This window comes from Kogia breviceps, chromosome 7 (assembly GCF_026419965.1).
Source record: "Kogia breviceps isolate mKogBre1 chromosome 7, mKogBre1 haplotype 1, whole genome shotgun sequence".
Classification (NCBI taxonomy): domain Eukaryota; kingdom Metazoa; phylum Chordata; class Mammalia; order Artiodactyla; family Physeteridae; genus Kogia; species Kogia breviceps.
In genome coordinates, this window is record NC_081316.1 from 10,847,462 (window position 1) to 10,864,863 (window position 17,402).

The 17,402-nt window shown below is 54.5% G+C and overlaps 2 protein-coding genes across 8 annotated transcripts; one reads left to right on the forward strand and one right to left on the reverse strand.

The window, feature by feature from the left end:
• Positions 1-5,579: 5,579 nt before the first annotated feature.
• YPEL4 (yippee like 4) lies at positions 5,580-10,634 on the reverse strand. 4 transcript variants are annotated; one of them, XM_059070558.2, is made up of 5 exons: positions 10,208-10,634; positions 7,484-7,808; positions 7,259-7,302; positions 6,790-6,898; positions 5,580-6,558 (listed from the first exon to the last, which is right to left on the reverse strand). In XM_059070558.2, exons 2-5 carry the CDS (start codon positions 7,622-7,624, stop codon positions 6,469-6,471), a joined length of 384 nt encoding a protein of 127 aa, XP_058926541.1. In that variant the 5' UTR covers positions 7,625-7,808; positions 10,208-10,634; the 3' UTR covers positions 5,580-6,468. The 4 variants fall into 4 exon arrangements, with proteins under 4 accessions (XP_058926541.1, XP_066893372.1, XP_066893370.1 ...); XM_067037271.1 differs by lacking the exon at positions 10,208-10,634 and adding an exon at positions 9,843-10,025; XM_067037269.1 differs by lacking the exon at positions 5,580-6,558 and having other exon boundaries at positions 6,679-6,898; positions 10,208-10,469.
• On the forward strand, positions 9,738-17,247 carry CLP1 (cleavage factor polyribonucleotide kinase subunit 1). 4 transcript variants are annotated; one of them, XM_067037268.1, is made up of 3 exons: positions 9,738-9,788; positions 15,090-15,717; positions 16,132-17,247. In XM_067037268.1, the coding sequence occupies exons 2-3, from the start codon at positions 15,112-15,114 to the stop codon at positions 16,801-16,803; spliced, it is 1,278 nt and encodes a 425-aa protein (XP_066893369.1). In that variant the 5' UTR covers positions 9,738-9,788; positions 15,090-15,111; the 3' UTR covers positions 16,804-17,247. The 4 variants fall into 4 exon arrangements, with proteins under 4 accessions (XP_066893369.1, XP_066893368.1, XP_058926471.1 ...); XM_067037267.1 differs by lacking the exon at positions 9,738-9,788 and adding an exon at positions 14,187-14,563; XM_059070488.2 differs by lacking the exon at positions 9,738-9,788 and adding an exon at positions 14,201-14,312.
• Positions 17,248-17,402: the final 155 nt, after the last annotated feature.

Sequence of the window (17,402 nt, forward strand, 5' to 3'; positions counted from 1 at the left end):
GGCAGGGAGTGTGGAAGGAGAAAGGGGGCGAGGGGGGAAGAGCGAGATCGGCAGAGGCCAGGGCGCGGCGGCCGCTTGGCCCCCGGACCTACCTTGGTCCCGGCCGGCGGGCGGAGGGGCGGCCGCCGGGGACCCGAGCCCGGCCCGGGAGAGGAGCCGGCGGGGTGCGAGAGGGCGTGAGAGAGGGGGTGCGAGGCCAGGGAGGGAAGCCAAGAGGGAGGGAAGGGCAGAGAAAGAGCCCGGGAAGAAGGAGGTGGCAGGCAGAGGAACGTAAGGAAGCGCGATGTGTAGGTATCTGAGCGCCCTGAGGGGTAACGCCACCGATTTTCGGTTTTATTCTCTCGGCGAGGGGAGGGGGGGTGGTCTGGGCTCTTCCCCTCGCCTTCCTTCCCCCTCTTCATCCTCCTCCCCTCGTGGGCATCTCTTCCATTTGTTCCCTTTGCAGCGCTCGGAGCTGGCGAGCGGCGGGCACGTCGTGCTGGGCGGCTTCACGGTCCCTCCCCCGCGGGGAGGTGGTGCCCGGGGAGGGCGGCCGAGGCCGGGCCGTCCGGGGCCGGGCGTGCCGGGGACTTGGCGGGTGCGTTCGGAGCGAAGCGCCGTGCCTGAAGGGCTGGAGCCGGGCGGGCGGTTTGCATCTTGAGAAGTTGTGGCTGAGCCAAGGGGGCTGTGTGTGCGTGTGAGGCCCGTTCCCGGGCTGAGAGTTGCGGGGTTTTAAGGGGTGTGTTCTGTGGAGCGGCCGTGGGTTCACACTCCGGGGCTTGCTGTTTGGGTAAGTGTGTAGTAAGGGCTGAGTTGTGCGGCGAGTGTGGCTGGGGCTTTGCGTGTGCGCGCGTGTGTGGTCCAGCCTCTAGGTGTGTGAGTGTGTGTGTGTGTGTGTGTGTGTGTGTGTGTCCCGGGGGAGGGGGGGCACCGTTGGGCGTTGAGGGCGAGCGCACCCCCATCTCCCCCACCTCCCCCTGCCCCTTTCAGCCCATTCACGGAACGGGGCTTCCAGGACCCTCCTGGTCCCCTCCTCCTCCAGTCGCCATGGCTGCGGGGAGGGGGGTGGGAGGAGACAGTTGGGGCCGGCCCCAGCCCCTGCTGTTCCAGCTAACCCTCCACCTGCCCTTTCTCTCCCTTCCACAGGCTGGGCCCCATCCCCTGCTGCTCTGGAGAGCAGGGGCCGGAAGATGGTGGCCAATGAGGAGGGGGAGTGGAGAGAACTTGAGCCGGGGCCTCCCCTCCCCCATTTCCTCCTCGGTCTCCACACCCGCCTCTGGAAGGAGCTGGGCGATGGCTCCTGGGCCCACGCTGGGGGACGGGCCCTGCTGGCTGGTGAATCGCAGGGCCCGCTCTGCAGTGAGTTGGGTGTGAGCGCCGAAGGGCCCTTGGTCCCAGCCCCGTCTCCCTTCTCTCCCCCGGGAGAGATTGGGAGCTCCTTGGTGAGGAATCTTCCCCTCACCTCCAGGAACTTGCTGGGCAGTCCTGCCTTTGCCCCTCGGCCCCCTGTCGGCATGACCCAGTTCCCTGCTGGGACTGCTTTGCTCAACCCAAGAGCGGAGGCCTGGCGACTGGCCCTAGTGGGGCCTGGGTCCCCGTCCGTTAGAACGTTTTGCAGACAGATTACAGGAACAAACTCTGCCTAGGAAGGCGGGAGAGAGGCTCTCCTGCTTCCTGAGGGGGTGGGAGGGGGCCGGAGGGGAAGCCCAGAGGAAGAGCTCCCAACTGGGAGTGTGTCCGCCATTCCTCCGGCCGGCTGTGGAAGGCGGAGGTTATCTCCGGGAGGCCTTCCCTGATCGCTGTGCCCGGGAGCTACCCCACGGGCCCTGACCCTCTGGGCTGCACGCAGTTCACCAGGTCAGAACTGGAGCTGAGCTTCCGGGGCCACAGCTCTAGCCAGGAATGTGCCACCCTAGAGCTCTGCCTGGCTCTGAACCTGTGGCTGGTGTCAGGATTGTTTATCCAGGGTTTAAGCCCGTTAGACCAGGCAGGATGGGGAAGTTCTGGGTGAGCTGAAAGCTCCCTAACCGGAGTCCCTGGATAAACAAGAAACTACTCGGATTCTGATCCCCACTGCCAATGAAAGCCTATCTCGAATGGTGAGGGAATCAACCGCACCGTTTCGTTTAATGCTGAACCCATCAAGTGGATTTACTGACCTCCAGGAAGAGAAGCAGAGGTGGGGCTTTACCCGCAGCTTCCACCTCCAGAAGCACCTCCCCTCCTGTGCAGCCTGGGGACCCTGTGCCCTTTCTCCACCATCCCTCTGGTCCTGAAGGTCCATCTGAGGCTGTCCCCTTAAGGCCTAGAACTTCCCTTTATCTAAACTAAAAAGGAGAGCGAGCTTTGGCGTAGGGAGGAAGGGAGGGTTCTCTGGTCCTGGTCAGCCAGCTCCTCTCTGGAGGGAAGCTGCCGGAGATACAAATCCAGATAAACACAGCTTCATGTCACCCCCAAATCTGGGGGGTTTCTATCGGTCATTTCCTGTGAAGATTGAGTGCCAAGCTGCCTCCTTGGACCCTGTTCCCCCAGCCCCAAAACCTCAGGGAAAAGGTGGTCTCGATGCTAAGGAAGGGCGTGAGGAGGAAGGCCAGAGGAGGAGAGGAGGGAAAATAGAGGATCTACGCTGAGAACGGAAGAGAAGGGAGGAAAGCTGTACTGAAGATGAGAAGGGGACAGAGGGAGGCCAAGAGAGCTGAGTGGCCCGGGGACTGGGAGACGGGGCGAGGAGGCAGGGCCGGCATGCCTCTGCTGCGGGCCGGAGCTCTTTTCACATTGTGCTACTGTCTGCGCCTATCACTAGCAGTGCAATGTTAAAAGGGCATTGGCCGCGCAGTGCTACCCAGCGCCAGCTGCCTCCTCAGCGTTGAGACTTCCTCACCCAGAATCCTCCCTATGAGTAGCCCTACGAATAGCTCACATTTATGGAAGCGCTTCCACGTGCTAGACACTAAATGCATTACGGTGGACCTCCAATGACTTTGGCAAGTAACACCCCCCTTGTACAGACGAAGAAACTGAGAGTCAGAAAGGTTCAAGCAGAGCTGCCGAAGTTTTACAGCTCTTAAGTTGCAGAGCCTAGATCTAATCCTGTCCTAAGTCTGACAGCTCACCAATCTCTTTGGAGAGGGTTGAGTATAGAGTTCTCAACTGAGAGATTGCCGGAGCTGAGGGGTAGAGGGTTTTGATGCCACCTGCTGGTTGTATGAGAGTATCTGCCAAAGGTTCAAGCCTTTAAGGATACAAGTAGTGGCTTGTTGGCTTAGAAGGAGGAGTTCCCAGACTCAGTTTGGGATTGGAGGGTGGGTGGATACGATTGGGAGAATCACTGTTAGGACCAGAATAGACCTCCATGAGAAAAAGGGGATGCCCAGGAAAGGAAAAAGGGCTAACCTGAAAGGACTGCTCCCTGGGGACAGGGACTCGTGTGCCCCTGGCATTCCACACCTGCAGCTCCTTTCCTGGCTCTTGGGCAGAAAGAGGAGACCTCATCTCCACCTGCAATTCCCAGCATGACCCCTCTTAGTCACAGGGTATCTGACGGTGGTGCTTCTCCAGGGCACACCTGTCTGGGCGTCCAAGATTCGGACAGCACTGCCCATGGCCTGATCTTGAAGATTAAATAGGATCCCTTGAACCCAACTCGCAGAACGATTCTTCCAGGAGAGACTACAAAGAACTTAAGGGCAATGACTACCAGTTACTTCCCTGTTTCCCACAGTGTCTAGTTGGCTTCATAAGTAAATTGAGAGAGAGGCAGATTTGGGGAACTTTAAGAAGGTGGCTAGTTTGTGCCTGATATTCAAAGTCAGAGATTTTCAAGGATAAGCCTTCCTGAACTTTGGTGCAGAAAGTGGGACTGAGGGGGACAGGTTTCTGGGTCGCTTTGCTGCAACGGGAGAGAAGGCTTTAGGCATCTCCAGGCATGTGGGAACTGAATGATGGGACAGACCCCATCAGGCCTCTCAGATGGGGGTGCTGGACATCATTCCTTCATGGCTTGATTTGCCGCCTTCTAGCACCTGTGTCTTCCAGGTCTCTTCTGCCCTTCTGCCCAGACAGCCTCTCCATCCTGACGTTGACAATGGTATTTGAGACGGTACAATTAGCTTCATGGTCCTTGTTTTTCATTCTTAACATTTCTATTTGAGCCTCTTCTCTGGGCACAAAACAGCCATTTGGTGATGTGACTCCACTTACTAAGAAACAAGAAAATTTCAGTGTTTCCTCAATGCCCTTGAGATGAAATTCCTAAGTGTATTATGGCCTCTGCCTACCTTTCCTGTGCTATCTCATCTCACCCACTTGCATTTGTGCTCCAGCTTTGGAAACTTTTATTTCATCTAAACTTGAGCCACTTAACACACAGTTCTCTCGGCCTGAAATATCCCCTTCCCCCAATCTTCCTCTCTGCCCACGTAACTTTTTTCTTTACTATAAATTTATTTATTTATTTTTGGCTGCGTTGGGTCTTCCTGCCTGCGTGCAGGCCGTCTCTAGTCGCGGCGAGCAGGGGCTACTCTTCGCTGCAGTGCGTGGGCTTCTCTTGTGGAGCACGGGCTCTAGGTGCACGGGCTTCAGTGGTTGTGGCACGCGGGCTCAGTAGTTGTGGCGCACGGGCTTCGCTGCTCCGTGGTAATGTGGGATCTTCCTGCACCAGGGCTTGAACCCGTGTCCGCCTGCATTGGCAGGCGGATTCTTAACCACTGCGCCACCAGGGAAGCCCTGCCCACCCAACTTCTCATCCTTCAAGTGCCATCGTAGTCATCACTTCTGCAAAGCCTTCCTTGACTCCTCAAGTCTAGGCTAAGCCTCTCCTGCAAGCTCCCGAGCTTACTCCCTCATCCCCTCTCAGAGCCCTTGTCACCTACTGGAATTGCCTGGTTCTTCTTTGTCCTCGCGCTAGACCGAAAGCTCCATGAAGTCAGGCCGTGGCTGCCTTGTTCTCCACTGCATCCCCAGTGCTAAGCAAGGCCTGGCAAGTAAGAGGTGCTCTTACAAGTAGTTGCAGTATCAATAAATGAGTCTGTAAGTAACAAGCTAGCTTACAAAAACAATGATTTTTCTGATGCGTCCAATCCTTCCTGCAGATGTCGGTGACCTCATAAAAATAAGATTTCACATCACCGCCAAAAATTGCACTTGCGTCACATGGTTGCATTGATGCTGCAGTTTTGAGCTATTTTGTTCCACTTTGTATCAGCTGCCAAGGCAGCACCTCGGCTGATCGATTTTCCTTTTAGCTTTAAGTGTGGCCATGAGCTGACCAAAACATTCCAGAACCAGGCTCAAAGGCCATGGGACCCAAGAAAACCCTTGTTCTGGAATAAACCTCTTCCAGGTGCCCAAACCAGGCAAAAGCAGCTTCACTGTCAAGGGCCCCGAAAGACAGGAGCTGTTTTGGATGCTCCAGCTGGAACACCACTCACAAAAGCCATCTCTTATAAGCAAAACCTCACCTGAATCTCCATCCCCTGGTATCTTGTCATTGACGAAGCAACTGCTGCCCCCTAGCGGTGTGAAGGGACAGGCCTGGGGTGGGGGTGTGTGTGACCGGTATGGTACTTGCATGAGGAAGAAAAGTCAGAGGACCGAGTGCCTCACAGTTGCTTTCCCCTTTTTATTAAAAATAGACCCAAACGCTTTATGTATCATACAAAAGTTTCGTCCGCTGGTGGCAGCCACGAGGAAGCCTGGCCCCGTAGCACTGATTTCCCGCTTTCACCCCAAGGGACTGGGTGCCAGGGCGCAGCGGCTGGGCCTCGGAGAACGCCCACAAAGACTGCTTGCTCTGGAATCTGCCAGCCGGGGGTGAGGCCGTTCCAGGGCAACTCTCCCTACCCCACGCAAAGGTCAGATACTTGAAAGTGCCTCTTTAGTGCCAAGATAAACAAGTGGAGTGAAATGGAAACCCCTGTGATTCTTTTATTATTACCCAGAGCCTGGGATTTGGGATTTCCACCCCCAACGAATCCTTGCTGCTACAAACGGGGGTGGGAAACTTCACCCTTAGAGACTGGTATCTCCCGGTGTCTGAGGCCAAAATTTCACTCCGTCTCGAGCCTTTTCCCATCTGCTATTCTGCGGCCTGGGATCTACCCGTCCCATGACTCAAAGTTGGTCCTCTGTTCACTCACAGAGGTAGAGCAGACACTGATTCCTCCCGCGGTCCCCTCTGCCTGAGTCTACGCCCCGCCATCCCCTCAACGTTCAGGACCTTGGGGCTAGAAGGCCCCACAGCCAGCCCTTTCCCCCAGTCTGGCTCCCTGGCTGCTGCCCGCTCCTGAGCCTTCAACACCCCCGGGGTACCCCGGAGCCCCGTTGCAAAGGGGCCTGGGAGTGACGAGGTGGAGGCGGGGGAGGGGTTGGTGGGAGCCGGGTGCCCCCAGGGGTGGGGCGGTGCTCATGCTGGTGTGGACGCTCGGCAGGGCCAGGGGAGGCTGGGGAGAGCGGGGCATGCGGAGGAAGGGCACAGCCTGCCGGGGCCCCTCAGTCCCAGCCGTTGTCCTTCACCATGTGTGACATTTCAATGATGTACTTCCCTTCCTTGTACTTCTGGCTCGTCTCAAAAGCTTGCTCCTGATGGGGCGGGGGGAAGCCGTGAACGCAGGACAGAGCAGTTCCCTGCCAGGCAGTCCTGCTGCCACCCCGTGTTAGCCGACCCCAGCCCCGCCACCCCCCACCCAGTCCAACGCACTACTAGCTCCCTCTCCCCTCTGGATCACGCAGAGACCTAACACGTGGGCACTGGGGCTCGGAGGGCCGTGGAGGCTCCACTTCAGAGGGTGGCCCTCTCCCCCCGGTACTTACGTATTTCCAGCCGAGGGTGGTTTTGCAGCTCTCGCAGAAGATATCGGCTACCGAGTGGAGCCCCGTGAGCAGGAGGCGCTGTTCAGCTGGCCCACAGCCCACATTGACCCTGTCTCAGGAAACAGGAAGGCCCCAGGACCCGGTGGGGTCGCTCTGTCAGTCTAGACCCCAGACAGCGCAAAGGACCTTCCATCGGGAGAGAGCTTCACCCTCCAAATGGAAGCTCCTGCCGTCAGCGGGCCACCCTTTTCTGTCTAGTGCCTGTGGCCCTTTTTCTTCCGGTGCTGGGACTGCGATTCTGCCCAGGCTCCCCGCAGAAGAACTGTGGACTGAGTTCCTGAACTGCTTTGCAAAAGGAGAGGCAAAGGCAGCAGGTGCAAAACCACCTTCAGGTGGTTCACCCTCTTTCCCCCAGAGGAAAATCATTCGCAACACAAGCACACATGCACGGGGAGAGAGGCGGACTCACACGGAGTTAAACAGGTAGGCTCGGCCGTGGCTCCCTTGGAAGGACTGTGGAGACAGAGGACAGACGGTGACTACTGGGTAGCCCTTGACCCCAGGGTTACCCTTGCCCTGAGTACCCCCGGGACGCGGAGGAGGCAGGCTGGGCTTCGTTGCCTCACCCCTAGGTGGCGTTGGGACTACCGGGCGAGGAGAGTGCAGGGGTGTGGCGGGCCCCCACTTGGCGTACCTTGGAAATAAGCTCATCGTGTTTGGCCAGGTGTGCACGGCAGTGGACGCAGCTGTAGGTGCGGTGGCAGCGGGGCAGGTAGCTGCGGAAAGTCTTGGTGGGGAGGCAGGCAGGGGCCGGGCCAGGGTCGCAGCTGGGCATGACGGGCTGGAGGACGATGCCCTGGCGGGCGGGAGGGGCTGGTGCCGTGCAGCTCCCACACAGACGGTCGCAGGTGAAGCAGCGGAGCAGGTTGGCTAGAGCCGTGTTTCAGGGCAGGAGAGATGTGGGGGGGCTGCCCGGCCAGGGCCCCCCCAGACGTGAACCAGATAGAAACGGAAGTCACCTGGGAAGAGGGGAAGGTGCATCAGGAGAGCCGAGACCGCGTGAGGAGCCCCTCCTGCGGGGATGGAGAAGATGGGGCTCCGCTCACCTCCTCCCCCTACTTCCCCCCGCGTCACCAGCCACCCTCCTCAGCGTCCAGTCGCACTGTGTCTCCCCGTCCCCTGGATGACAGTCTGCTCTGGCAAGCCTGGTAGCGGATCCAGGGCTCTAGCCCAGGAAGTGGTGTCTCTCCCTCCTGGGGCGGGAGCGGCCTCCACCATTTTCCACCGAGAGCAGCCCGCCGGCACCAGCGCTGCCATGGGAGCAACGTCATTTGCAAGTGCTCTCTCCTTGATTTCCAGTTCTTTTGTGAGGATCTGCGTCCCACATGCACTGGTAGGCTCTGTTGTCTCTGGAGCTCAAAGCCTTTAAAAAGTTGGGGGTGCCTGGCAGTTCTTCTTCCTCATGGCCTCCGTTTGCGATATAATTGGTCCATCACACATTTTGTGTGGGAGGGAGGGGCGCGATGAGAAAGGGAAGGAGAGCCGGCAGGCAGGTACACACAGTCTGCTCCAGCCCTCTTCTGGGGCTGGAGTCCTGCATTCCGGGAACTGGAACTTGATGGATGTCTCATCCGGTACCAAAGACCTTAGACGCGGCTGCTGCCCAGGCTTGCACCTCGGTCCCCTCATTCTGGCCCAGAAACAACACTGGGCTTGTCTTCTCAGCCTCTGAGGCCCTCGGTCTCTCTTTCCTGCCCTCTGTAATTGCTGCCTTAGCCCTCGGTTAAGGACTTGGGCACCCAGCCTAGAAGAGAAACGCTCTTTCCTTCGGGCGCATCTGACAGCTGGAACCAATGGGCAATGGGGAGTGGGCCGGGGAGGCCGGCGCTCCCGGGCTATGTCTGTAGGGTGGGAGCAGCGTCTAAGATGGGCAGCAAAAGTGGAGGCTCTTATTTTCAAAACCCGTGCTTTGGGGCCGAAGGCAGAGCATGTTTCTCTTCACCTCCTCCCAAGGGCAGGACAAACAGCAGTGACTCTGTGGGTGACATGAGATAAAATAATTGCTGGGTCCTGATTAAGAATTGTGAGGAAGATGCCCAGACTCCAGCCCCAGAATGGCTGAGGGTGCTGGATAAGGAGGGAGGTGTCCCCTGTTGGTTCCGATAAGCAAGTGAGCTACGGTCTTCTCCCTCCTTCACGGGGCCTTCAGGCCCGTGGTGGACGGTTTAGCCCAAGTCTGGTTCCGAGACGCCAGCCGGGTGCTCTGGCAACGCTAGGCCACTAGGCAGAGGAGAGGCAGCGTGGCTCGGAGCAAGCCAGGGCGACGGGCTCTCATCCTGTCCTCTGCGGTGGCCACCAGCACCCCGGCTGTTCCAGTGCTTCCTGGGGCCGCCAGGCACTCTCTACAAAAACCCCCTGGCAGAGACCATCTTCAGACTCAGGTCTTCTCCCCCTGCTGGGGCCCAGGAAGACACCTTGGGCTGTGTTGAGGGTGACATTGGGCTCTGGCTGCAGGAAACGGGCCCTCCTCACCAGCAGAACACTCTTCAGCCTGCACTTCACAGGTCTGCCTTCAACTTTGCCTGCGGGTTCCCCTGTGACGCGCTCCAAAGAACACACCTTCCAGGGGCCTGGGGAGGGGGCCGGGTCCTAGCTCTCAGGCTCCTTCCCCAGCCTCCAGCACGCCTCCCTCCCTCTCTCTCCCCCGCTTCCCCATCCAGCCCAGGAGAGGCTGCACAGAAGGCCAGAGAGTCACTCACGGGAAGGGGAGGAGGGGAGTAGGGGTCACTTTTTTCCCCATCTCAGATTACCGAGAGAAGCAAGTTGAGCAAATGACTGGGGAAAAAACAAAGGCAAGCTGAGTGCCGGGGAGAGGATGCTCCCCCAAGTGAGATGGGGCTGGACCGTGGGCGGTGGGGGAGAGGGAGGGCTGGGGGAGGGGGATGCCGAGCAACCAGCGCTGACGGCAGCGGCGCCGAGGCGGAGGCTCCGGGAAACAGGTGCGAATCCCGTGCCTCTTAGGGGAACAAAAAGGGAGGGGGACACCTGCTCACAAAGGATTTTCTCATCTGCTCTGAGGCTTCGGCCCCCTCCGGGCTGGCATTCCTTAGTAGGGTAGGATCCAAATAATTAGCAGCGCAGCCGGCTCCCAGGGCGGGCTTTGGGGGTCCGCACCAGCAGCAAAACAATAAACTGTGATGCCTGATGCTGCAGCCAGAGTTGCCGGGAAATAAGTGCGGGAACCGTCAGAGCTTGGAGAAGGATGAAGGAGCTGAGAGAGGGGCGGAGGCAGCGGGGAGGGGGAAGGGAGGACAAAGGGTGGATGAATAATGCTTTTGCAGAGGGGAGAAAGCAACACGCGGCAGGAGGAAATCTGCAAAGGGAAAAAGATTCATTTGGAGAAGGGCTGCCCCCTCACCTTGAGGTCGGCTCCAGAGATCTCCGTCTATCTGTCTCTCTCTCTCTCTCTCTCTCAATCTCTCTGCTCACTCTTCTCTCTTCTCCTTCCGCTCCTTCAATTGGGAAGGGGATGGGGGCGGGGGGAGGGTAGTTAGGGGCTCAAGACTGGGGCTGCAAAGCTGGCCAGCTGCTAGGGGGCCAGAGGTTGTCTCTCGTCTGTACCTCGGGCTGTGGGTGAATGTAGCTGTATGTTGTGGAACTGCATCATAACACTGTGAGTCATCCACCCCCCACCCCCCTCACCTCCCACGTCAGAGCGGGGCTGGGAGACACAGGAGGAGGGCTGGGAGGCAGGGAGCGGGCAGGCATTGAGGGATGGGGCTGGGGGGGGGGGATGCGGAGGGATGGGAGCCGAGGGGCCGGTGCGAGAGGAGAGGCTGGCTGCTGAGGAGGAAGGCAGTGTGGCCAAGGTGACAGCAAGAACCTGGCGGAAGGACAGGGCTGGGCAGGGATGGCGTACAGTACGGATGGCAGGACTGGAGGAAAGGTGGGGGCTAGGCGGGTGACAGTGAGAGAGGGGTGCAGAGTCAGGAGCAGCGTGCACACACACTCAAGATGATACATTTCCCATTTCAGCTCTGGTACCAGCCTTGACGCAGGGAAAAGAAAGACACAGTAATTGTCACATATGGCATAGAGTGCCCCCAAGCTTGTACCAGGCACTTCCAAGCCTCAAAGCCGCCAGCTGAATACTCCCGAAGGACTCATAGACCAAATATGACATCTCACGTGCAGGAACCTCTTATCACCTACCTCCAAATTACTTGTGCTTCGTGAACGGAGACACCCACGTTACATAAGATTCTCCACTGGGCTGTAAACTTCCTGAGGCAGGTCCTCTGGGAAACTCCTCTCTGCATCCCAGGACTGCGATGCCTAGCGCAGAACTTTGCATACAGAAGATACTCACAAAAGAGCTGTTGGGTTGCATCTTCAGATGTTGTCCAAGTGTCTGGCTTTGGTCTCAGAGAGACCCGGCTCTGCCAGTACACTTACCAGACACCACTGGGTGAGTTACTGATAAACTTCGTGCCCCTGTTTTGCTCTTCTGGTAAATGAAGCTAATAATGTTTACCCCATGGAGACGTGAAGGAAAGTGAGACAACACGTAAACACCTAAAAAATGCCTGGCACGCGATAGGCACTTAGTAAACCATAGCTCCTGTCATTTCAAGCCGGTGTTCTCAACTTAATACCCCTAAACCCAGAGCAGATTTACTATTAAATTCTGATAGCTCAAGAGACACATGCCAAATTTATGTCTGATGAAGAATTTAACGTCTTTCTTGCTATTTTTGTATCGGTTTCCAGTTATACTTCAGTTGACCCAGAATATTTCTCATGGAGTGTTGCCCTGTGCAAGCTGCTAAAAGTAGGTGGACACAGAACACAACCCTCTAAGATAAAAACTCCGATTTCTAACCAAGGCTAACGTTCAGAAAACGAAGTACTTTTCACAAGCAAGGAGGGGGAAAAGTTAAGGTAGGGAAAGAAGGTTAATGGGAGGCAGTGCTAGCTGGGTCTGAAAAAGCGAAAGGAATTCTGGATATTTAATCAGGGAAGATTCTGGGGTTCAAGGTAAATTCTGAAAACACAGTGTGGGTATCTTGAGTGATGTTACCAGAGGTGTGGAATTGAGAGGTAGAACTGAGTAAAGAAAGAGGGAAATATTCTTGCCTGGTCACCAGATGAGAAGGGAAATGTAAGTGGAGGAGGCATTTGTTGAGGAAAACAGTGGGAAGGTGGGAACAGGAAGGTGAGTAGTTTTTTAGGGCAAGGTTTGAAAGTGTGGAGGCAAAAAAGGATGCCAGTTAATTTAAATGAACTCGGGAAGAAAATTATCAAGGATTTAGCTGTAGAGGAGAATGAACAAGACACGTGAGGACAGTATTATTTGGGAGTGGGGTGGAGATGACAGGAGCGCTTGGTGAAAGATTGAAAGTGAGGAAGGAGAGTGTGGGGAACCACAGATGCTTTCAGTGTTCTGCCCTGACTCTTTCTGTGTTTAAGAAGCAAACTGGAGAGCAGTCCAAAGGAGGGGGAAGGGTTTCTTCCCCCTAAAGTCAGCCTGAGATGGCTATACAATATACCCCAATTAAGATGACCTTCAGATAACTGGGAGAAATTGCCTCAAGGGAGAGGCAAAGAAACAAATCTGGGAGATAGACTGCATGGAAGCAGGAGAGGATGAGCTCACTAAGGGAGAGAATTTTGCAAATGGAAGACTAGAATTGAATTTTTGAAGAATGGTGAAAGATTAGGGGATACCTGGTAGTTCCCTGGAGAACGAACAGAGGCAGGCGTGGTGAATGAATTAAAAAATTAAAGCAAATCACCAAAGAAAAAGTACTGTGAGAAGTGAGGGGCTTCCCTGGTGGTCCAGTGGGTAGGGCTCTGTGCTCCCAGTGCAGGGGGCCCTGGTTTGGTCCGTGGTCGGGGAACTAGATCCTGCACGCATGCCCCAGCTAAGAGCCCTCATGTGGCAACGAAGATCCCCCCTGCGTGCTGCAACGGAGACCCGCGGTGCGGCCAAAATAATTAAAATAAGTGAGAAGTGAGGAAGGCACTCTTAACAAGTGGATGGTAAAATGGGGCCAGCCAGAAAAAGGCAACCCAGAAAAATCTTACCAGGCTTTTCTACTCAGATTAACCCTGTGAGCTGGACTGAAAAAAGTACTCACCTCTAAAGCAGGGATGACAATTACAGTGTGTACTTCACAGGATTCTTGCGAGGATTAAATGGATTTATACCTGTAATGCCCGTAGAACACTGTGGCATCTGGCACTATGCATTTGCTATTATTATAACGGCACTCAAACTCCAGAATCTTGGGTTTGAGTAGTAGCTTGGGCAAGTCGCTTCACCTACCTTAGTCTCCTACCTCACCTGAAATTGCAGATGATAAAGCTGACTTTACAGGTGGCTGTGAAAGAGGATACCTGAAAGGGCTTTGAAAAATGTAAACTACAAATAGATGGTGGCATCGTTATAGCTTCCCCTCCTCAACTTACAATAACTTAAGAGCTAACCTCAGATGCTTTCTATGTCACAGGCATTGGGCTTAGTACTTTACATACATCATCCTACGCAATCTTCAAAACAACTTGAAGAGGCTGGGGACTCTTATCAAAAAACTGGGTCTCAGAGAGTCTAAGTCTGTGATTTGCCCAAAGTCACACAGCAAGCAAGTGGCATCCGTGGCAAAGACTACAAGATTCCAAAGTCCAAACGCATCAGAAGCGTATAGACGTGGCCCAACCTGTTGTTTGTGGGGTTAAATGACTGACCTTGTATAACTGTCAGGGATTTAGGGCGGGAAGCAGAGTCCCCAACAAAACTCCCCGCTCAATAGGAGAGAGGTTGTTGGGTAATGATTGACTTGAAGAGTAATTGGAAGAAATTCTTGGACTTCTATCTGTTTATTAAAAAAAAATGATTTTTAATGCTCTCTAGGGGGCAAACATTGTGTCGGGTTGGGGATGACAGTCCAGGTTAGTCTCTGATAAGCTGTTTTCCTCCACTTTCCCTACCCCTTGGTTTCCTCGTATCCAAATGGGGTTCTGCTAATTTCCCCGTTTCCAGGCGATCGTGGGACCTAGACTAGTGAGTCCCCTTCCCATCCCGCCGCCCTACCCCTTCCAGGACGGCAGGTGAGCGGGAGTACTGTGGCGAGAGGCCCCATCCGCCGCGCGTCTCAGCAACCCTTGGCCCCCCTCAGCGGGTCCCCGCCCCGCGCGGGGGCGTAACCGCCACGCCTCTTACTCCGCCCGCCCCCGGGCTTCGCGAACAATGACGGCCGCCGCCCGCCCACCTTTGACGTCACGATCAAAAACAATCCTTTAACTACAAGTCCCAGAAAGCGGAGCGGCTGCGTGAGCTCGATCGCTCGCGGCTGTTCTGGCACAACTACATATCCCAGGGGGCATCGCGCGGCCGCGGCTTCTCCACTGCGCAAGTGCGGAAACGCGTCAATTTCCGGCGTGGGTCTAGGCGAGCGTGGCTAGCTTAGGTCCTAGTTAGTGAGGGCTTTTCGGTTTACAAGTTTGGGCTCGTGGCTGTACAGGTAAGGTAATAAGCTCAGGAACGCAACCGTCGCTTCCTTGGAGCCTGGGCAGATTTCGGTGCCTGGGGAGGCTGGGACAGATGCTGGACCTAGAGCTGCGACCCGGGATCGGAGATGATTCTTCGCTGTTCCTCGGCGTTTTCTAGTTTATGTAGTGATTTTTTCCCCCACTCCAGCAATCGCTGTTAATCCCCAGAACAACACTGTGTGTGAGGAAGTGTAAGTTCCTCCAGTTGACAACTGAGGAAAAGGTACTGAGAAGTTAAGTGATTTATTTGTCTAAAGACACTACTAGTGGTTGCGGAGCTGTTTTCTTATTTCTGTTTTGAGTCCGAACCCGGTATTCTCTGCTTTGCACCCGGATTGCTGGCTCCCTTTCTTGTTGACTAAGAGGGTTAGGGATTGGGCATCTATTACCTTTTTAAGTCTGGAGTATCCCAGTAGGGCGATGAAGGTGATGTAATTAAGTCTTCTTTCAATCTGTAGATACCGTTTTCTTCTTACTCGGAGTCATGTATTCACTGGGTGTTTTTATAGAGGTGCCTTTGGGTTGTCAAGCTGTATTCTACGTACTAGAGTTACAGCAGCAAACAAAAATTACCCCCCCCCCCCGCCGCCTTACGTTCTAGTGAGGGTAGACAGACACTAACAAACATATAGCGAGACAGATGGTGATCAGAGGTAAGAGGAAGTATGAAGCAAGGTAAGGAGAAACGTCCACTGGAGGATTTTGAAGTGAGTCCTGACTTCTGTTTAGATCTGATATTTGTGTTCTAGGCACAGCAGCCACACAGAAAAGATGGGAGAGGAGGCCAATGATGACAAGAAGCCAACTACTAAATTTGAACTAGAGCGAGAAACAGAACTTCGCTTTGAGGTGGAGGCATCTCAGTCAGTTCAGTTGGAGCTGCTCGCCGGCATGGCAGAAATCTTTGGCACAGAGCTTACCCGAAACAAGAAATTCACCTTTGATGCTGGTGCCAAGGTGGCTGTTTTCACTTGGCATGGCTGTTCTCTACAGCTCAGTGGCCGCACCGAGGTGGCTTATGTCTCCAAGGACACCCCTATGGTGCTTTATCTCAACACTCATACAGCCTTGGAGCAGATGCGGAGGCAGGCGGAGAAGGAAGAAGAGCGGGGGCCCCGCGTGATGGTAGTGGGCCCCACTGATGTGGGCAAGTCCACAGTGTGCCGTCTACTGCTCAACTACGCAGTGCGTTTGGGCCGCCGGCCCACTTACGTGGAGTTGGATGTGGGCCAGGGCTCTGTGTCTATCCCTGGTACCATGGGGGCCCTCTACATTGAGCGGCCAGCAGATGTTGAAGAGGGATTCTCGATCCAGGCCCCTCTGGTGTATCATTTCGGCTCCACCACTCCTGGCACCAATATCAAGCTTTATAATAAGGTCAGAGCCAGGGCCAAGGTGGGGTGGAGGGAAGGGCCGCTGTGAGGGTTGGAAGCTGTGCAGAAGTTTGCCAGTTGAAATTCTTTGCTCCCTCTCAGCTGGTATTATTGCCACATGATTTTGGAAAAGACAGGTTCAAAAATAAGTCAACCTCAGATTGTTAAACGTTTCTATGGACCTATTCTTAAGTGATTTATTAAATTTCTACTTAGGACATGAAACACAAGAGACAGAAGAAGCAACATAAAATAAAAATTAAATCCACGTTATGGGGTCACAACCACAGCCATTAAGAATGTCCATTTTTTGATATCTAATTCCACTTATTCTAAAGAAGGGTAAAAGAGCTGTGGGTTGGTTTGTTTTTGTGGGTCTTTTTATTTTTTTTCCTCACCTCAATCCTTTCTTCTGCAGATTACATCTCGTTTAGCAGACGTGTTCAACCAAAGGTGTGAAGTGAACCGAAGGGCCTCTGTGAGTGGCTGTGTCATTAACACCTGTGGCTGGGTCAAGGGCTCTGGTTACCAGGCACTGGTGCATGCAGCCTCCGCCTTTGAGGTGGATGTAGTTGTGGTTCTGGATCAAGAACGGCTGTACAATGAACTGAAACGGGACCTGCCTCACTTTGTACGCACTGTGCTGCTCCCTAAATCCGGGGGTGTGGTTGAGCGCTCCAAGGACTTCCGGCGGGAATGTAGGGACGAGCGGATCCGTGAGTATTTCTATGGATTCCGGGGCTGTTTCTACCCCCACGCCTTCAATGTCAAATTTTCAGATGTAAAAATCTACAAAGTTGGGGCACCCACCATCCCAGACTCCTGTCTGCCTCTGGGCATGTCTCAGGAGGACAATCAGCTCAAGCTAGTGCCTGTCACCCCTGGCCGAGATATGGTGCACCACCTGCTGAGTGTCAGCACTGCTGAGGGCACAGAGGAGAACCTCTCCGAGACCAGCGTGGCTGGCTTCATCGTGGTGACCAGTGTGGACCTAGAGCATCAGGTGTTCACTGTTCTCTCTCCAGCCCCCCGCCCACTGCCTAAGAACTTCCTTCTCATCATGGATATCCGCTTCATGGATCTTAAGTAGAGACCAGCAGGAAGGCTTGCTGCCTGGGGCCTAGAGATCTTCTGACCATCACCTAAGGCAGATGGGCTGAGGTATGAGAATCTCTTGAGGCCAGGCTGACCAGTAAATGGTGGACTACTCAAAAGCGTATATTCTACCTCTTAAAACAGGTGGTGGTAACCTAACTCTTCTGATCTTGAACCGGAAGGAAAACCATGAGAATATAAGTGGTTTCTTAGGTCACCTGAGTTGCCACTTTGGATGATCTGAGTTCCAGAGAAGTCCCGTTTTTTTCACTGTGCTACTATGTGGACTAATTTATTACTTCTTTATATTCTGTATATAGTACTTGTTATCTTGTTTGTCCAGGATGAGAGAGGGAATTCAAAGGACCCCTTCCAATAAAGTTCATACTTGGGGAAAAAAACCCACTATTTTAATAAACATTTTTGTCATATCACAGAAGTTGGTGTAATTTTAAAAATTTTTGTTTTTCCCCTAAGCATTATAGAAACATTATTGGAATGATTTATTGCTGAATGCCTAGAGGAGAAGAAAGCCAAGAGCCCACCTGTGAGCTAAGCAGGTGAATTTTTATGATGCGTCCCCTTTCCTTGGCA